The sequence below is a fragment of the Sphaerodactylus townsendi genome, linkage group LG16 (genome assembly GCF_021028975.2).
Source record: "Sphaerodactylus townsendi isolate TG3544 linkage group LG16, MPM_Stown_v2.3, whole genome shotgun sequence".
Classification (NCBI taxonomy): Eukaryota; Metazoa; Chordata; class Lepidosauria; order Squamata; family Sphaerodactylidae; genus Sphaerodactylus; species Sphaerodactylus townsendi.
This window is the reverse complement of record NC_059440.1, coordinates 6,501,738-6,522,676: the sequence shown is the minus strand read 5'-3', so window position 1 is coordinate 6,522,676 and position 20,939 is coordinate 6,501,738. Positions and strand designations below refer to the sequence as shown.

General features: G+C 48.9%; 1 protein-coding gene across 2 annotated transcripts in view; it reads left to right on the top strand.

Annotated features, from left to right (window-relative positions):
* The window catches only part of YPEL2 (yippee like 2), an 81,229-nt gene that overhangs the window by 31,561 nt on the left and 28,729 nt on the right, over window positions 1-20,939 (top strand). The window contains exon 2 of one of the 2 annotated variants that reach the window (XM_048518445.1): window positions 20,098-20,409. In XM_048518445.1, the coding sequence (XP_048374402.1) occupies window positions 20,293-20,409 (117 nt within the window). In that variant the 5' untranslated portion in view covers window positions 20,098-20,292. Of the gene's footprint in view, window positions 1-20,097; window positions 20,410-20,939 lie in introns of those variants that run through there. The other variant, XM_048518444.1, reaches the window with a different exon arrangement.

The window sequence follows — 20,939 nt, the reverse complement described above, 5'->3', positions numbered from 1 at the left end:
GGTTACTAACTATTTGTGTGTGCCGAGAGGGGGTTACTAATTGGTGATTTTGCCACGTGATTTTGGCCTTCGTTACGCCCCTCCTCTCAGCAGTAGCGCGCAGAACTTGAAGCAGTCTAGCAGGAGGTGCACTGGCGTGCGTGGCGGCCTGCGCCTGCGTGCATTCGTTTCCCAGCCAAGGACTGGTGCAGCGGCTGCATCCTTGCCACAGCCCCGCCCCCGGAATGCCCAGCCACACCCCCGTCGTGCCCCGCCCAGCCCCATTGGCGCTACGCCACAGTTTGAATCCCACCACCATGGGAACCTGTTACTAAAATTTTTGGATCCCACCACTGGGGTAAAGGGTAGGTGACTGGGGAAGGCAATGGCAAACTACCCCGTAGAGGTATAGTTTGCCTAGCAAATGTCATGATGTGATGTCACCCCATGGGATAGAGATGACAGAGGGCTTGCACAGGGGACTACCGTTACCTTTATGCAGAGTCTGGTCTTTCCAGAGGAAGGGGAAACTTGCAACTGAAGGGTGGCCCAAATCGTCTTATTGTTATCCCAACTCGAACAGCACCTTCCTTTGGTGGGATGGGGGTAATTGTCAAAAATGCGTCCAAGAGGAGGTGGTTTCAGTCTTCTGGTCTGCTCAGTGGCGTAGGAGGTTAAGAGCTCGTGTATCTAATCTGGAGGAATCTGGAGGAACCGGGTTTGATTCCCAGCTCTGCCGCCTGAGCTGTGGAGGCTTATCTGGGGAATTCAGATTAGCCTGTGCAATCCCACACACGCCAGCTGGGTGACCTTGGGCTAGTCACAGCTTCTCGGAGCTCTCTCAGCCCCACCTACCTCACAGGGTGTTTGTTGTGAGGGGGGAAGGGCAAGGAGAAGGAGATTATAAGCCCCTTTGAGTCTCCTGCAGGAGAGAAAGGGGGGATATAAATCCAAAGTCGTCTTCTTCTTCTGTTTGGACCAGCAGCCCAAATCCATCGGGGTCAGTGGTAGAGCTACCTGCTACCTGCACCTGGTTCTCTCCCGAGCAGCTCCAAAGATGGGAAAGACCTTTCCCCGAGACCCTGGATACCTGTTGCTGCCCGTGAGTGTAGGGTAGGATGGGTAATTTGATATGAGGCACCTTCACACATTCATTTCTGCTCTTGGAGGAACTTGATTCCTTTCGGTGTGTCAGCAAGCCGGTTCTTCTGGCCAAGCGAGACTGTCTGAATATGGGGACTGTTTTGCACAGTCACCAGAATCGTACTTCCAGAGTTCAAGCCATTGCCGGTGGCCTTCCTGCCCTTGCCTTCCCTTAGGAAGGGATAAAGCATCCTGCCAAACAGCAGTAGATGGGATAACAAACAAGTCAAGCCGATCGAAAACTTGATTCCTTGTTCGTAACCAACAAACAGGATATGGGTCGAAGTGCCAAATGCTTGAGCATCTCTAACCAGGCATATGTCTGGAGAGCTGGCGTGTGTGTGTGTGTGTGTGTGTGTGCGCGCGCGCGCAGGGAATCTGTGCTCCTATAACAGTGATGGCGAACCTATGGCACGGGAGCCAGAGGTGTCACTCAGAGCCCTCTCTGTGGGCACGTGCAAACAGTGTGCCGCCCCACCTGACATCTAGGCTGGCCTGGGCCGCTGGGCTCGATTATTAGCATTAAACCTAAGACCTAGTTTTGGGGAAGTAGTGTAGGTAACCCTGTTAAGCACTGTTAAACTAAAGCGTGATCCTTTACCTGGGAGTAAGCTCGGTTGCTGGCAATGGGGCTTGCTTCTGAGTAAACCCTCCTAGGGTCGTGATTCACCCATTCGAAGCGTTGCACGGTTGCTTCAAAGCAAAGCCATCGACTTCCACCAAGCTTACTCCTGAGTAATGCACGCCTCGGAGCCAACAATTTTTTCTAAACTAAAACTTCAGTATTCAGGTTAAATTGCCGTGTTGGCCCTTTGCGATAAATAAGTGGGTTTTGGGTTGCAATTTGGGCACCCGGTCTCGAAAAGGTTCGCCATCACTGTCCTATAAGCATTTGTGATCAAATACTTACACTTATCTGCTCATGGTGTCCTTAAGAGTGGGTAACAGCAAGGGCTTGTGACTGAATATTGGAAAGACCGACTTTCCCCTGTAGAAACATGCCTGTTTGTTGAAATCTGCAAAAACAACAACAACCCACCAACACGCAGCGCCCCTCCCTGACCAGATGCAGCAGGTGTAAACTGCCTTTACATGCCAGGTGAACACAGCTTTCTCCACTCAATCTGTATAGCGCCGTGGTGGCGAACCTATGGCACTCCAGATGTTCACGGACTACAATTCCCATCTGGCCATGCTGGCAGGGGCTGATGGGAAGTGTAGTTCGTGAACATCTGGAGCGCCATAGGTTTGCCACCACTGGTATAGGGGTTGCCACTTTTCAGCCAATTGATGTGTGGCTGGTCTTTACTTCACATTGCTTTAGCTTAATTTTTATGCAAGTTGCCCTGGGTATTTTTTTTGGTGTGTATTCCTTGCTGGATTCCCAGCCAAGTACTTAACAGGGCCGATCCTGTCAGTCTTCCGAGATCTGACAAGATCAGGCTAACTTGGGCCATCCATGTCAGGTCAGGGCTAAATGGTGTTTTCAAAACTTAAATAATGTTCACCAAAGGAGGTAAATGCATCCTATACCAGCACTGAGGCCTGTCGGTGCTTCATATACTTCATATTCAGTCTGTTTTAAGATGATAGGCGATAGATGAAGAGAAAAATATAGCATTGGGAATTGTTTGGGTTTGGAAAATGTTCTGCCCTTCATCACTGGTTTCTCTCAAGTTCACATGCCTGCCAACACATCTGATATGTGGAGAAATTAAAAATCTTGGTTGATTTGGGAGGTTATGTAGTACTGGAAGAGGAAGAGGAGGAAGAAGAAGAGGAGTTTGGATTTATATCCCCCCTTTCTCTCCTGCAGGAGACTCAAAGGGGCTGACAATCTCCTTGCCCTTCCCCCCCTCACAACAAACACCCTGTGAGGTGGGTGGGGCTGAGAGAGCTCCGAAGAACTGTGACTAGCCCAAGGTCACCCAGCTGGCGTGTGTGGGAGTGTACAGGCTAGTCACGTATTCAGATAATTTATATGCTGCCTTTCTAGAAACCTGCTCCAGGCAGTATGCAAAGCAAAACATGATTAAAATAAACAGAAATCACAAAACAGCATAAAAAGTATTCAGATTTAACGAATCGTTAACAACCAGTCACAGCATAAAACATTTAGCAGTCAGGAATTGCGCTTATGAAATAGTCCTCAGGCTAAGAGCAGACGGTTTAAAACAATCTGAAAGCTCAAACTTCTTAAATAAAAGAAGTTTTGGCCCAGCACCGAATAGAGCAGACCACAGGCATTACTCTGACCCTTGAACCCACATCCAAACCGCCTTGGATGACCCTGACTATTTAGCGAAGGCGAGAATAGTCTTTGAAAGCCCCGCAGAAGCCAGCAACCAAGGCAATTGGCTTCTGCGGGGCTTTCAAAAGCACCAGTCGATGAAAAAAGTAGGTCAAGGGACTTAAGTCTCCCCACTTGCTTGATTGTCACAGTGGACAACTATGCAGGTAGGTTAAGCCTGTGATTCTTTGTGCCAAATAGTGTTGTATGCAGAACTGTTGCCACTGATTCCAAGTTGATCTGTGCACCTGTCTGTCACTTATCAGCCCCTATTATGCAGAATTGAGTTCAGCCTTTTGGCCCGGCCCTCCACAATATTTTCTGTTTCTTATGCAGCCCCATGGAAAAAATAATTGCCCACCCCTGGAATAGAGAGTAGAATGGGCATCAGGCAAGCATCAAGGTTTATATTTTGCGAGCGAGGTGCCACTACTAAAAGAGCCCCGTGTCTGGCCATTACCACCCTCCCCCCACCAAAAGCAGAGGCACTAGAGATTCAGGCTTTTACAAAAGATCTTAAGTGGTGGGCTAGACATTTTAAATTTATTTTATTTATTTTTCTGTGGATTTATTTCCCGCCCACTTACCAGAGTCCCTGGGCAGGTTAGAATAATAAAAACACAATAAAAATGTAATTGTATAAAAGGGTCTTAAAAACTCCTTAATCAACTGTTCCTGGCCCTCCACTAGCCTTAGGTGACCAGATGGTCACTTTTGTGAACTGGGACGGGCGGGTAGGCGGGCGGCCGCACGCGCACAGCCACAGGAGCTCACTGCCTTCTGGGGCGCTGCCGTTTCCCGCCCTGTCACAGGCAGCGCCCCAGAAGGCCGTGCTCCTGCGGCTGCGCGCTTGGGAGGCTGCCGCACTGCGTTGCGCCCCAGAAGGCAGTGCGGCAGCCTTCCAAAAATCGGGACAATTGAAATAACCCACTGGACGCGGGACAAATTGTTTGAAGGCGGGACTGTCCCGCCAAAAGCGGGATGTCTGGTCAGCCTACACTAGCCCCCTTCCCAGTACATAACTGCCCAGCCCACATTATGGGAGGCAGAGTTCCCTTTAAATCCCCTGCCACGTGTTATTTTTGACTGTGGAATGTATACACATATTTAGAGAATGTATACACATATTTAGTCTTGATTGACAAATATGTATACACCTATTTAGTCTTGATTGCTCGTTAATTGAAGGCATCCCAAATTGAAATGGAAGGTTTTCTTTCAAGTTATCAGACAGGAATCGGGAGGTAACTTTTAAGGTGGTGAAATATGGACTGGCTGGCCTCCAAGGTGAGAAAATTGTGGGATTGCCAGCCTTAGGATGTTTTCGTTGTAACATTTAATTGCTGTCATTACATTTTAGAACTACTGCATAGGACTGTTTTATTGTGGGAGAATTATATATTTTATAACGTAGCTATGAAATAATGTGCTGGTCTTGGCTAGCCAGCCATAGGACGTGCGTTAACTTGCATGTTATGATTGATTTCCTTGTCCACTTTTGCGCACAAAATGAACTGGACTCCTGTCAGGAGTAATTGGACGCTCTTATGTGCTAGTTTTGGATAGGTAGCCAGTAGTAATATTTTATTGTGGTAATTAAATTTTAAAACTACTGTACGGGACTGTTTTAATGTGGAGGAATTACATATTTTATGTTTTAATGTAGCTATGAAACTATGCGCTCGTCTTGGACGGAACCAGCGTTTTGAATGCTGCCTGGAAACAGACAGGCAGCCAGTTCAAATGTATTGTCGAAGGCTTTCACGGCCGGAATCACTGGGGTGCTGTGTGGTTTCCGGGCTGTATGGCCGTGTTCTAGCGGCATTCTCTCCCGACGTTTCGCCTGCATCTGTGGCTGGCATCTTCAGAGGATCTGATGGTAGGGATGGAAAGCAAGTGGAGTATATATACTGTGAGGTGAAAAGGTGAGGCCATCTGAATAGAGTAGCCTGGCATGTGGAGTCTGAGATAAGTCCTGTAGCATGGGGGTGGCAATGAAGATATGAGTCCAATGGGTGAATGGATCTGAATAGAGGGTATCCTGGTCTTTGTTCTCTTTGGGTGCTATAGTCTATGGTTGTCCACTGTGTTTGTGTGGAGCTGATCAGTCACTGTCTTGATTCTAGAGTTTTTCAACACTGGCAGCCAAATTCTGTTCATTTTCATGGTTTCTTCCTTCCTGTTGAAATTGTCCATGTGCTTGTGGATTTCAGTGGCTTCTCTGTGTAGTCTGACGTAGCGGTTGTCAGAGTGGTCCAGAATTTCTGTGTTTTCAAATAATATTCTGTGTCCCGGTTGGTTTATCAAGTGTTCTGCTATGGCTGATTTTTCTGGCTGAAATAGTCTGCAGTGCCTTTCGTGTTCTTTGATTTGTGTCTGAGCGCTGCGTTTGGTGGTTCAAATATTTCAGCAGTTCAAATATTTCGGCACAGGGGTGAAAATGATATTTAAGGGAAGCCTGTTGGCCATATTTTGGACCAGCTGAACTTTCCAGACAGCTTTCAAAGGCAGCCGGTGCAGAATGCATTACTGCAATCTAACCTGGATGTGGTCAGAACGTAAATCGCTGATTAGATAAACATTCTTTGAGTCAGGACCTTAGGGGCGTTTCAGTGGAAGTTTTGGAGCTACCTGCCCTGGAGAAATGCCGTAGGCCACAATTCAGTAGTTGCCGCCTCCCCCTTATCTTTAGCAAGACTTTGAACTGGAATGCTCACCTGGGAGTCACAAGAGCCCCAGCTTTGAAGACACCTGGAAGTATTTTGAGCTTCTGCTATACCAGAAGAGGGTTTCTGATAGATCCAGTCGTAAAACTTTTCACTAGTAATATCATTCCTCTTTTAGAAGAAGAAGAAGAGGAGGAGGAGGAGGAGGAGTAGTTTGGATTTATATCCCCCCTTTCTCTCCTGCAGGAGACTCAAAGGGGCTGACAATCTCCTTGCCCTTCCCCCCTCACAACAAACACCCTGTGAGGTAGGTGGGGCTGAGAGAGCTCCAAGAAGCTGTGACTAGCCCAAGGTCACCCAGCTGGCGTGTGTGGGAGTGCACAGGCTAATCTGAATTCCCCAGATAAGCCTCCACAGCTCAGGCGGCAGAGCTGGGAATCAAACCCGGTTCCTCCAGATTAGATACACGAGCTCTTAACCTCCTACACCACTGCTGCTGACTATATGGCTTTGAGGTATGGAGCTGGAAAGGGCAAGTCCTTAGTAGTCTGGCAGTAATTCAGAATCGTTTTTTTGTGTGTGTGAAGAGTCTTGGCACTCCCAAAGGGTTCACCAGCGGCCTTGTTGAGGAATTATAGAATCATAGAGTTGGAAGAGACCCCAAGGGCCATCAAGTCCAACCCCCTGTAATGCAGGAACACACAATCAAAGCACTCCCAAATATGTTCATCCGGCCTCTGTTTTAAAACCTCCAAAGAAGGAGATTCCACCACACTCCGAGGTAGTCGAACAGCCCTGATGGGCAGGAAGTTCTTCGTAATGTTTAGGTGGAATCTCTTTTCCTTCACCTTGAACCCATGACTCCTGGTCCTAGTCTCTGGAGTAGCAGAAAACAAGCTTGCTCCCTCACCAACATGACATCCAAATATCAAAACATGGCTATCGTCACCTCTTAACCTTCTCTTCACCAAACTAAACATCCCCAGCTCCCTAAGTCTCTCCTTATAGGGCAGGGGTCTGCAACCTGCGGCTCTCCAATTGGCCATGCTGACAGGGGCTGATGGGAATTGTAATCCATGAACATCTGGAGAGCCGCAGGTTGCAGACCCCTGTCATAGGGCATGGATTCCAGACCTTTTACCATTTCGGTTGCCCTCCTCTGGACCCATTCCAGCTTGTCAATATCAAATGTGACAGAGGTTGGGTTGCGTTCGCTCAAATCCTGTGTTCATTTAGCTATTGTGAAATGCTGGGTGAAAAAAATACAGCATCTGAGATAGACTCCTTTGTCTCTTTTGTCACCAATGTTTCACACTCCTTTTGAATAGAATAGAATAGAATAGAATAGAATAGAATCTTTATTGGCCAAGTGTGATTGGACACACAAGGAATTTGTCTCCGGTGCATATGCTCTCAGTGTACATAAAAGAAAATAAAAGATCTTGAAAATGGACAAGATCTATTCAGATTATTTAGGATCAATTTTGGAGTGTTACACCTTACCAGGTGACTTGCTCCATAATATGGGAAATAATATTACATGTTTGGAGTGGATTTACAAAAAGGATGCCACGTTTGACTGCGTGACGACCTCAGAATCTGCAGCAGCAAGCCTTTATTGGCATAGACAACCTCAGAATTGCAGATTGCACCATGGTACAAAAGGATAAAAAGGAATCATGCAAGAGCATCCTACCTGGTAAATATTTCAGTATATACACTTAGGGGCGACTTACCTTTCCTAAGGTCCAAGACAGTGCCTTCTCCGTTCTTACAGGGTGATATAATCCAGTTCCAATAGATCAGGGGTCTGCAACCTGTGGCTCTCCAGATGTTCACGGGCTACAATTCCCATCAGCCCCTGCCAGCATGGCCAATGGGAATTGTAGCCCATGCAGGCTATCCTGGAAGAACTCCCCTGGAACCCTAGACTGTAACTAAAATCAACCTCTCTGTATTTGTAGGGGACTTGGTTGTGAAGGGATCCTCCTACATCACCAGGTGTCAAACCTAGCGGCCCTCCAGATGTTATGGACTACAGTTCCCATCATCCCCTGCCAGCATGATGCTGGCAGGGGATGATGGGAACTGTAGTCCATAACATCTGGAGGGCCGCGAGTTTGAGCGTATGTCTACATTATGTTTCAACTTTGCCTCTTATTTGCAGAACCCAGGAATAAATTTATTAAAACAATTATCACGAGGACCCCCGGTGTTTCAGATTCTGAGAAACTAATTTATTTATTAATGGATGTTGATGTTGAGGATTTGTACAGAGTGGCTCTTTTTGCCCTGGTGGCGAGAAAGATCAGAACCAAAGAATTTGCGAGGAAAACTTCAATTGTTAGTGGCGAAACAAATCTTTCTTTGTAATAGATTGTGCTGCTATTGTGTTTTTATGTGTAGTTTTTGTTTTGTGTTGTTATGACTTTGGGCTAAACGCAATACATTTTACTCCTACTACAGTAGCGTTCCCCCAAGCTACAAACTTGTTCCTTCAGAGAGGGTGAAGCCCCCTCCCGAACAAGCTTGGCTGCTTAGTCTTCAAGCAGGTTTGTCATTAACTAGAAGCTCCTAGTGCTGTCTAAATCTGAGCTTCAATTCACTGCTCTTATCCTTCCAATTAGGGTCACAAGGAAAGACCCTAACCCCAACAGAGATGGATTATCACAAGGGCCAGATCCAATACCTCCCCATCGGCCATTACAAAGGGTCGTTACTTATCCATCGCTCTCCAGGATCGGGTTTGTCCACACTGCCAAAAACCAAGTGGAGACTCTTGCTCACATTATACTCGACTGTCCGAGATATGTGGGCATTAGGAATTTCTCTCCCAGGCCAATTGGCCATGCTGACAGGGGGTGATGGGAATTGTAGTCCATGAACATCTGGAGAGCACTTGGAGTTTGCGAGACCCTACTCCACACCCCTTGGTCAATCACAGGAAGGAAAACCACTAAGAGGTCCAGAAGAATGAACACAGACATGATCTTCCCACCAGTCTTTCTGCACTGATCATCAGTCAGGAAAACCAAGGTGTTTCCACACAAACTAAGGCCTGAATCCAGATTGAAATGGATCTCTTGGGAGCTGTATGTACACCTTGAGGGCAGTCCACTGGGAAGAGGTCCATTTCAATCTAGTCAGGCTTCAAACTGCTAAGCCTCTTGAAACTACTAACAGATCTTGTATCAGTTACCAAAGATAGGAATGTCCAGCATCAGGAAATAGTTATGTAAGACCTATCCTCAAAATAGGTCTTATCTTTTTCCTCCTTCAAGGATGTCAGAGCTGTATCTTTCTTCTGAGAGGTATTTATGACCTGCAGGACTGGTTGGATGCTGTCAGCCGTGGAGGGTAAGAGTCGAGCCAAGTTATGGAGGCTGCACACATTTAAGCAACTTGTGCCCTTCATCTGACCTCTCTTACTGAAAGCCATCCGTACAACTGGGACCAAACTGCATCCCAATAGGTTTAACCCAGGGGTCTGCAACCTGCGGCTTTCCAGATGTTCATGGACTACAATTCCCATCAGCTGATGGGATTTGTAGCCCATGAACATCTGGAGAAACATGAGTTCCACCGACTCCCTGGTTTATGAACGAAATCAACAAAGACAGCCATATTGGCTTCTGGATGTAATTTGCAGAGGTCTAGGATTGGAACGGCCTAAACATCCAGGAAAACTGACCGGAGGCACTGGGGCAGACACCAGTGGCATACCAGGCCTAAATGGTGTCCGGGGCGCTGACCCGCACCCCATGCCCACAGGGGCCAGCCTTGGGGAGGCCGGAGGGGCAGGGGCCGAGGGGGGGCAGCTTTCGGATGGAGTGCCGTGGCAGTGGGCTGAAAGCTCCCTGGTGGGCATTCTGCGCCCCACCTGGGCCACACCACCGCCAAGCCCCAAAGCCACCTCCCTGCAGGTCGGCTCCTGCGCCTCCCAGGGCCTTGGGGAAGGGTAGGAAGACTGGCCTGCAGAAGAGACTGGGGGAAGCTTCGAGGGCGCCACACCATTTCATCAATGTGCGCACCACCACCTGATGACAAAACCTTATGCGCACCCAGGGACATGGGATACCCCATGTCCCCATTAGTGGACCACGACTGGCAGACACCATAGTGTTAGAGAAGTGAGCTAATTCCACTGCTTCAAAATAGGCTGTACATGCTGTGTTTCACCCTTATAGGCAGAGGTGGGATCCAGCCGGTTCTCACCAGTTCCTGAGAGTGGGTTACTAATTATTGGTGTGTGCCGAGAGGGGGTGACTAATTGGGTCTGCTTTTTTCTTTAGAAATCCCGTATTAAGCCCCAAAATCCATAAAGTCCCTGTTGTTTCCCTATGTGACTGGTTGGCGAAGGTAGAAAAGCGGGATAATTCTCCCTGTTGGAGCTGTTTAAAACAGGTTTTAGAAATATGGTCAAGTTCCTTGTTTAAGGAAAGTATCCTTTTGATTTCTAGAAACAAAATTAAGTATTTGAAAGTATTAAGTATTTGACAGGCAGCCAATTAGAGGAGAAGTAGTTGTTTCTGTTGGCAGTAGACGATAGGACTTGCTGTAATGAGTTTAAATTATGGACAGAAAGATACCAGCTGGAAATTAGGAACTTTTTTTTTTTTTACAGTAAGAGTTTTTTACAGTAACAGAGAAATTATTAATGCCCGCCCGGAATGCCCAGTCACACCCATTCGTGCCCGCCCAGCCCCATTGGCGCTACACCACTGTTTGAATCCCACCACCGTGGGAACCTGTTACTAAAATTTTTGGATCCCACCACTGCTTATAGGGTTGCCAACGTGTTGTTCGCAGTCGCTGAGAGTTTTCTGCGGACAGAGCTCTGCAAAAAGGCCTGACATAATTTCGAGGTCAGAATCCAGTCTGATGTCACGCTTTTGAAATTGTAAGGTTGGTGGAATTTGGAATGCGTGTAGCAGGTGGTGGGGAGATGTTTGCAGGTTTCCCAGGAAATGATATCATGGCCACCACCCACTTACCCCACCCCCGTTGTCTTCTTCTGCCATCATGTTGATTGGCTGTGGAAAGCGAGTGTCGTGTTGTCGGACTACCTGCTAGTGGCAGACAAATTGCAGTTCAACATCTGTATTTGTGGAATTCTGATTGCTGAAGAAACAGGTGGCATGTTCTAAAAATGCTTGTCACGGCTGCTGTCCAATTTAAACAAATCATTTGTGTGACTTTTATGCAAGTCCTAGATTTACTCTGTAGGAATAAAATAATAGCTTTGGGGGGATGCAGGTAGCAGCAGCAGAGGCGTATCTAGGGAAAGTGTAGCCCGGTGCAACTTACTTACTTACTTACTTACTTACTTACTTACTTACTTACTTATTTATTTTTAAACTTATAGACCGCCCTCCCTCGAAGGGCTCAGGGCGGTTTACCACAACAACAAAAAACAGGTAATACAGCGGCACTAAAAAAAGTACCCGAAGTGCAGTTAAAACATAATATTTAAATCATAATATAAAACTTCCAGAATTAACAAACAGATGGCGTGTAATGGCTAAAACTCCTCTAAGAGGGGGACAGCAGAGGTCCCAACTGTTAAAGAGAGGAAACAAAGGAGAGGGAGGGTATCAGCTGACTGGCCTCCCCAAAAGCCAGGCGGAATAGCTTCGAGCATGTGAGTGGCACTTAGGAGGGTTAGAGCTCATGTATCTAATCTGGAGGGCAGGGTTTGATTCCCAGCTCTGCCTTCTAGGCTGTGGGAGGCTTATCTGGGGGGAATTCAAGATTAGCCTGTGCACTCCCACACGCCAGCTGGGTGACCTTGGGCCTAGTCACAGCGGCACCTACGAAGCTCTGCCAGCCCTGCCCCACCTCACCAGAGGCGTTTGTTGTGAGGGGGGGAAGGTCAAGGTGATTGTCAGCCCCTTTGAGTCTCCTTCAGGAGAGAAAGGGGGGATATAAATCCAAACTCTTGTCTTCTTCTTCTTCTTACAGGCCCTGCGGAAGGTCCTACATGGCCTGGACGGCTGGTGGGAGGGCATTCCACCAGGCAGGGGAGCCAGGAGCAGTAAAGAGTCCTGGCGAGGAGGCGGAAGCCAACCCCGCATCATGGAGGGGCCAGGGACTACCAGTAGGTTGGCCTCTAGCCGAGCGCATGAAGAGAGCGAGATGCAAGGTATATGGGGCCAGAGCGGTCCGCCACTTGAGTCTGCAGGGGTCCCAGACTGTGTAAGACCTTAAAGGTTAACACCTTTTTTCTGGTCCCCCTCTCCAATGGGCACCTGCCCTCCCCCACCACAATCAAACAACTTTTTTTGCACCAGGTCATCTCAAAGTCACCATCACAGGAGGGGTGTGGGGGCGATTTCCCTCCCCCACGTGACTAAATGGCTGCAGCCATTTGACTCCCTATGTCCTCCAGGTGGTATGCCCCTGAGCAGCATAGAAACATGGAGTTGAAAGAGACCTCAAAGGTCATCCAGCCCAACAGTCTAATCAATTCAGAAAATTCACAGCTCACCCATACTCCTTCAGTGACCCCTGCTGTATGGTCAGGGGGCGGTCGAAATCTCCAGGGTCCCTGGCCAATCTGACGGAGGAAAATTCCTCCTGACCCCAAAGTGGTGGTTGACACCGCTTTGGGCAAGTGAGAAAAGGCCGCAAGAGCTGGGCGCTGACTCATTCATTCCTGCCCTACCGCCCGTGATCTGCCCAAGTTCACAGAATCAACACTGCTGTCAGATGGCTGTCTAGCCTAGTAGTCTGCAACCTGCGGCTCTCCAGATGTTCATGGACAACAATTCCCATCAGCTCCTGCCAGTATGGCCAATTGGCCATGCTGGCAGGGGCTGATGGGATTTGTAGTCCACGAACATCTGGAGAGCCGCAGGTTGCAGACCCCTGGTAGCCTCTGCTTAAAAACCTCAAAGAAGGAGAGCCAACCACCACTGGGGGAAGGCTGTTCCACTGAGTTGCTACTCTGTCAGAAAGTTCTTATGTTTAGCCGAAAACCCTTTGGATTTAATTGCAACCCGTTGATTTTCCTATCTTCTGGGAACCTTCTAACACCTTAGACTGAAGGAGCCATTCCCTCCTATGCGAGAGTGAAGTTCGAATATAACTTCTTAAGGCTGCGCCTTTGTGTTGTCTAAAAGTTTATATTTCAAAAAATAAACATGTTGTGTCATGAATTGAGTTGTCCCTGTTTAGTCGATTTTTTAAAAAATTGTAATCGGTTTAATATAACTAGTTAATTGTAGTCAGGTTTATTAAATCACAGTTGGATGTTGTGGGTTTTTTGGATTGTGTGCCCATGTTCCAGTAGTGTTTTCTCCTGTCGTTTCGCCTGCATCTATGACTGGCATCTTGACAGGATTCACCCACAACATCCTAGTGATTCCAGCCTTCGACAATACATTAAACCAGTGAAAGCCTTCGACAATACATTAAACCACAGTTGGTGCATGATGTACTAACACATGCATCCTACCACGTTCTCAACACTGGAGGTCAAGATAGCAGAGAAGCAGAAGCAAGCCTTTATTGGCATAGACAACAGTACAACAGTAATAAAAAAAACAGATTAAAAAACATATACAATACAGGACATAAATGTTAGGTCGAAGGAAATCTCGCGTTTAGTAATTTCCAGGAGAAATTCTGCCGCTATCGTACAGAGAGAAGGATCAGGGTTATCCAACAAGTAGTGTATTCTAATTAAATCGGGGAGATGGGGTAAATGTAAAGGAGTAAGATTCATATACTTGGATCTGATTTCCTTGAATCTGAGACAGTGTAGTAATTGGTGGGCCAGAGATTCAACGGAGCCATCGTTACATGGGCACAATCTTTTAGCCTTTTCTTGCTTATTAAATCTGCCATGTAACAAGGCAGAAGGCATAACATTAAACCTGGCGAGCATTATGGCTCTCCTTTGAACAGGGTTTATTAAGCAATACAGGTAGTGTGCGAAGTGGCCTCGTTCAAATGGGAGAGAAAAATACAGGGGGGAGCACGTTTTCTTGGCTGCGGTGATTAGGGTAGAGAACTCTCTATCCAATAGTTGGAGGTCAAGATAGGAGGCAAATTCTTGGTGGGGTAGGGGGGAGACACAGGCGGTGGGAATGCATGTGTGAGGTCGATGAAACCAACGCTGGTTATGGCAAGCCAGGATTCCACTGATCTTTTGCAAGCCGAATCCCGGTTTCACAAACTGACCATAGCGAAAATAAATTGTGGTTTTGCGGTTATGTCCAAGCAGAGGTTGAAGTGAACTTAGTTATGATTGACGAGCAGGGCTGGTCTCTGTTTCTTACTGACAGTTGGCAGAGGGCTGGGAGCTCTTTTCGCTGGGTAAGGCGCGAATTCGGCCCGGTTGTGTTGAAATAGCCATTGTCAGCGAAAGTGCCAGCTGGCACAGCCTTACACGGCTGCCTCTTCACTACTTTGATTGGCAGCTTCAGAACATGTGAGCTATTTAAAGCAACAACACAGTTTCCATTCACCCGTGGGAGGGAGGTCAGGGGGTGTGTGGGTGCCGGATTGTTTTCCTTGTAAATAGTGGCTTCCCTGAAATTAAGGGATCGTCCGTCAATGTCCAGCCGATGCCTGTTGAATTTGTAGAATCATGTTGGCCGGGATGTTGGTTTTGGTTTGTTTTTAGGCTCCCATCAGAAAAATCCTGGGTCTGTTGCCCGTCCATTCGCCGGAGAGGCGCTCTTGCGCTTGATGCTAAAGTAAGGTGATCAGATTGTCATCTTTGTAAACCGGGACCCGGCCGGCCGCGCGTGCATGCGTGCGCAGCCGCAGAGGCCTTACTGCCTTCTAGAGCTCCGTTTCCCGCCCTGTCACCGCAGGCGCCCGCGAAGGCAATGCGGCTCCCTGCGGCCCGGCGATGCGGGGAGGCTTCCACACTGCCTTCTGGGGCGCTCCCGGTTTCGAGCGGGAAACCGGGGAGCGCCCCAGAAGGCAGTGCAAAAATCGGGACGGTTCAAAAAACCCGCAGGACACGGGACAAATTGTTTTAAGGTGGGACTGTCCCGCCAAAAGCGGGACGTTTGGTCACCATATGCTAAAGGTTCCTAATTTATTAAATAGCTGCTGCAAACCACTTCCGTTTCTCTCTTGCCGTTGAAAACCCCTTGAAGGGTCACCGTAAGTCAGCCGCAACTTGGCAGCATTATAACACCACCACCGCATCAGCTGGTGACATTTATACATCATGTTGTGAAAAGGTGCTCGCTTACCATTGCAAGCGGGAAAGGATGCGTTTGGCCCCCTCTTCGTACCATTTGGTGGCTGCACCGTACAGTGTTTAATTCCTAAGATAATAAATCAGTGCGAAGGCTATTTCTGAAACACTCATCCAGAGATCACATGTCCCTGAGAGTCACATGTCCCCGGGCGTACGTCAGCTGGTCACGTGGGGGGTGGAGAATCCCCCCTGTGAGCCCCTGCCCCCCCACCCCACTTACCTTGCCGACGGGAGCCTGCCGTGGGTTGAGGGGTGCCCAGCGGTGGCCCAGGTGGGCTGCTCCTTCCTGGCTGGGCCGCCGCTGGGAGCCCCTTGGCCCACAGCAGGCTCCCGTCGGCAAGGTAAGTGCAGGGGGGAGCCCAGAGCAGGTGTTGCCCCCGGTGATGTCCCCCCCCCCCCGATCTCATCTGACAGGAAGTTCTTCTGTCTCTCCCCTGTCCTGGATGTGGAATGGCTATGCCAGGGGTAGGGAACCTGCGGCTCTCCAGATGTTCAGGAACTACAATTCCCATCAGCCTCTGTCAGCATGGCCAATTGGCCATGCTGGTAGGAAACTGATAGAATGGATTCCTAACATCTGGAGAATTCAAACTATCTTAAAATTGAAACACACTCTACACACATTCAGAGACACCCCCTGCCTTGTGCTATGTGTTTTATTTAAATGTGTAGCCTGCACCATTATAAAACATCTGGAAGGATTGGTAGGGTCACCTTTTCCCCAGTGTTTAAATCCCCCTCCCCCAGAGGCATTCTTGGTTGGGCAGTTGATATGGTGTCCCCAGTTGAAACCAAACAATCCCCATTTTGAATCTCCAGGTGCTGTTGCACGAGTTAGCTTCCTGTGGGCCGAATCTTTCTATTGCAGTATGGGAAAATCTGGCCAGCCTTTCAGGATGCTAGTGGTAAGAATGGCCAATAGAACAGTGATGGCGAACCTTTTCGAGACCGAGGGCCCAAATTGCAACCCAAAACTCACTTATTTATCGCGAAGTGCCAACACGGCAATTTAACCTGAATACTGAGGTTTTAGTTTAGAAGAAACGGTTGGCTCCGAGGCGCACGTTACTCGGGAGTATGCTTGGTGAAGCAACCGTGCAACGCTTTGAATGGGTGAATCACAACCCTAGGAGGGTTTACTCAGAAGCAAGCCCCATTGCCAGCAACCGAGCTTACTCCCAGGTAAAGGATCGTGCCCAGGCTAGCCTAGATGAGAGTGTGTGTGTGTGGGGGGGTGATTTTCCACCCCCTCACACATGATGAGCTCTGTGCACGTGTGCCCACAGAAAGGGCTCTGAGTGCCACCTCTGGCACCCCGTGCCATAGGTTTGCCACCGCTGCAATAGAACGTCCCTGAAGAGTAGGGTTCCTCAGCATATGTCCCTGGGCACTGTGGCACCTGGCGACACCTTTCTTTAGAGCCAGAACCACGATTTCAGACTTCGTTTTGAATACCCGAAGCCTTCATGAAGTAGTTAACCTTCAGACAAGGCATTGCTGGCCAGCAGGTACCCCCACAGCACAAGGGTCTTCACTGTATGACTGAAGGTAAGATGTGGCAGCCATTTTGTGGCTGGCTCCGCCTCCGGAGACAGCCATTTTGTGTCTGTATCCACTGCACTGCCACAATTCCACAGGTGCCTGTAGGCTCCAAAAAGCTGGGGGGCCCTTTTGAAGAGAGGTCTAAGTTCTGCTTCAGTGCCTAACATAATGATGAAGTCTATCCCACCTCTTCTTCTCCTAGAACAGTGGTGGCGAACCTTTGGCACTCCAGATGTTATGGACTACAATTCCCATCAGCCCCTGCCAGCATGGCCAATTGACCGTGCTGGCAGGGGCTGACAACAATCCCATCTGGAGATATAAAGTCCTCCTGCAATCCTAGAATCAAAGTACTGTTTGGGTTGAAATGTTTTTGGGTTGTCGTGGTTTATGGCCAGAATAGATGGCCTTCTCAAACACTCTTTTCTTAATGGGTTTATTGACAGAGGCATTTATTGTACTGGGCCTCTTTGTAGCCATGAATGTACGTATCTTCTTTTGCCTTTCTTCCTGTCCAGCTTCTCTGTCCCTAAGTCTGTGGTGGCGAACCTTTGGCACTCCAGATGTTATGGACTACAATTCCCATCAGCCCCTGCCAGCATGGCCAATTGGTTCACCACCACTGCCCTAAGTCTTAGCTTGCTCTACAGTACACCACAATGGCGTTCCTCGGAGTCCTCCTCCAACCCTGCACAAATTTTGATCCCTTATCTTTCCTCTGAACTCTCGGGCCTCCGGAGGCTAGAACCCTGTTGCTGTGGCAACAAGACCTTGGCCTGCTGGTTTTGCGGCCGTTGCCCGCTGGCCGTTTGGTTGCCACAGAGATCAGTTTCCCTGAAGGCAATGGTAGCTTCTGAGAGTGGCGTGTATGGAATTAAATAGCTTGCAGCTGAGCTCCCCTCCCTCCCTAGACATTCCCTGCAAATCTCTATTGGCCATGCTGGCAGGGGCTGATGGGATTTGTAGTCCATGAACATCTGGAGAGCCGCAGGTTGCAGACCCCTGGTCTAGGAGCTTCCCAAACAGGACTTGGCAACCCTTCCTAGAACCCCAACTTTGGACTTAAAATTGGAAGCAGCAGTAGCGTAGTGGTTAAGAGCAGGTGTGCTCTAATCTGGAGGAACCGGGTTTGATTCCCCGCTCTGCCTCTTAAACTGTGGAGGCTTATCTGGGGAATTCAGATTAGCCTGTGCACTCCAACACGCACCAGCTGGGTGACCTTGGGCTAGTCACAGTTCTTCTGAGCTCTCTCAGCCCCACCTACCTCACAGAGTGTTTGTTGTGAGGGGGGAAGAGAAAGGAGTTTGTCAGCCCCTTTGAGTCTCCTTACAGGAGAGGAAGGGGGGATATAAATCCAACTCTTGTTGTTGTCTGGTCTTTGGTGACAAATGCAGTTTACTCAAGGTGACTAGGAAGGAGTCATTGTGCCAGACAAGTGTTGATAGTCCGTCCATCCGTCGTTCCTCCCCACCCCCACCCCCCAGTGTTAGCTGGTTATAAAATTTGTCATAACATTGGACTTGGATGCATCTTCAGGAAAACACGAGGGACCGAGTTCTTTTCAGTTACCTGCCCGCTTTTGTGCTGACTGGCAACCCCCCCCCCCCCCACCTTCCCAAATCTCTTTAACAGAAAATGGCAAGAGTTGAAGTCCAAGCCTGCTGCGTACAAAGCATGTGTTCTGCTTCCGACGCCCGGCCCCTCCTTTAAAAGGTGCGGATTGAGATGACTCCCCACCGCTGCCTGTTAGCCGTGATAAACACAGACTGTGCAGGTCTGCTTGTACGGGGTTGTATGTTCCTTTAAGCACGATTGTTCCCCTAGCACAGGGGTCTGCAACCTGCGGCTCTCCAGATGTTCATGGACTACAAATCCCATCAGCCCCTGCCAGCAAGGCCAATAGAGATTTGCGGGGAATGTCTAGGGAGGGAGGGGAGCTCAGCTGCAAGCAATACACACGCCACTCTCAGAAGCTACCATTGCCTTCAGGGAAACTGATCTCTGGGGCAACCAAACAGCCAGCAGGCAACTAGAACCAATTGGCCATGCTGGCAGGAGCTGATGGGATTTGTAGTCCATGAACATCTGGAGAGCCGCAGGTTGCAGATGCCTGCCCTAGCACCCCTGATGTTTATTAAGCCTGGTGTTTTATCATGAGCCGGTTGCTGCTCTCTTGTGCTTCTTGTTCTGTCTATGTTCAGAGACTTTGTGTCTCCAGGCTTCTCTCTTTATTAAACTTGACTGCTGTCCTGTGAGCGTGTCCGAGGATTGCTGCGTTTGCTGCGACTGCATTACAGGGACCCTCCTGCAACCTATTTGTGGTCTGCCAATAAAGTTGGAGAAGACTAAAACCTTGAATTGTGGTCCAAAAGGCAGTGAGGAAGCCTGTTTTAAAAGTGAGGTAAAACAGGCTACCTCTACCTACTTTCAGTGTCTAGGAAGCAGCAGTGGTATTGTAGGAGGGTTAAAGAGCTTCGTGTATCTAATCTGGAGGGAACCCGGGTTTTGATTCCCCAGCTCTACCCGCCCTGAGCTGTGGAGGCTTATCTGGGGAATTCAAGATTAGCCTGTACACACTCTACCTACATCCAGCGCTGGGTGACACGGAGGCTAGTCACAGCTTCATGAGACTCTCTCACTCCCACCCTACACCTCACAGGAGTGTTTGTTGTGAGGGTGAAGGGAGCAAAGGAGATTGTAATGCCTTTGAGTCTCCTGCGGGAGAAGAAAGGGGGGGGATATAAATCCAAACTCCTCCTCCTCCTCCTCCTCACCTCCTCCTCCTCTTCTTCTTCTTCTTCTTCTTCTTCTTCTTCTTCTTCTTCTTCTTTCTTCTTCTTCTTCTTCTTCTTCTTCTTGCTTCTTCTTCTTCTTCTTCTTCTTCTTCTTCTTCTTCTTCTTCTTCTTCTTCTTCTTCTTCTTCTTCTTCTATTATTTGTGGTCTGCCACAAACCTTAAATTGTGGTCCGAAAGGCAGTGAGGTAGCCTGTTTTAAGTAATTGTGTTGTCCGAATTGTGCAGTCTGGTCTGTATGCATTTTCTGAAAAGCCCTGCTGTTACTTGAGATCATATCTTTCGTTCATGACCGCGGAAAACCCCCCAACACGTAACCAGGGTGCGCAAAACCCCAAGACACCATTTCTAGTAGTCAACAGGGAAATCTTGCAAAAATATCGAGTCTTCTCAGGAGGAACGGGAGCACGAACAACGTTGGGCGGTCTCTGAAACCTTTTGTTTTTGCTGTTTTGTTCACCCAGGTCCGTGCAGGTCCGTCAGCTCCTGTGCCCAGTTTTCCAACCTTGAAGTCATTGCCAGTGTGTGGAGCCTGCCCCACACCCACCCCCTGCCAAATCACGGCCTTTACCTGCGTCTTCCAGTGTTTCCCTTGCGACCCGTCCTGCGGGAGCGCCTCGTGGGCCACCCCGGAGTTCACGCAGCATTCGGTGGCTCCAATGGTGAAGATGACCCGGTCCAAGACGTTCCAGGCATACTTGCCTTCATGCCACAGGACTTACAGCTGCATCCACTGCAGAGCCCACCTGGCGAACCACGATGAACTCATTTCCAAGGTAGGGGGTCTGCGGGGGGTTTCCTTTCGTGCAGCTGGGGCAGTAGTGGGATCCAAAAATGTTAGTAACAGGTTCCCATGGTGGTGGGATTCAAACTGTGGCGTGGCGCCAATGGGGCTGGGGGGCTAACAGCGGGTGTGGCGGGCATTCTGGGGTGGGGCATTTCTGCAAGGCTGGGGCTGTGGGGACCTTGCAACCTTGGCCGGGAAGCGAATGCCTGCACTTGAGGCACAGGCTGCCGATGCAGCCCGGTGCACCTCCTGCTAGACTGCTTCAGAGTTCTGTCGCTACTGCTGAGGAGGAGAGTCACTAAGGGCAAAAATCGCATTGGCAAAATCCCCAATTAGTAACCCCCCTCTCGGCACACACAAATAATTAGTAACCTACTCTCGGGAACCTGGGAGAACCTGCTGGATCCCACCTCTGGTCTCAACCAAGCCAATCAAGGTAAAAACCCTACAGATAAATCCATGCAAGGAGGGAGAATGCTCTCGGCACACACAAATAATTAGTAACCGACTCTCAGGAAC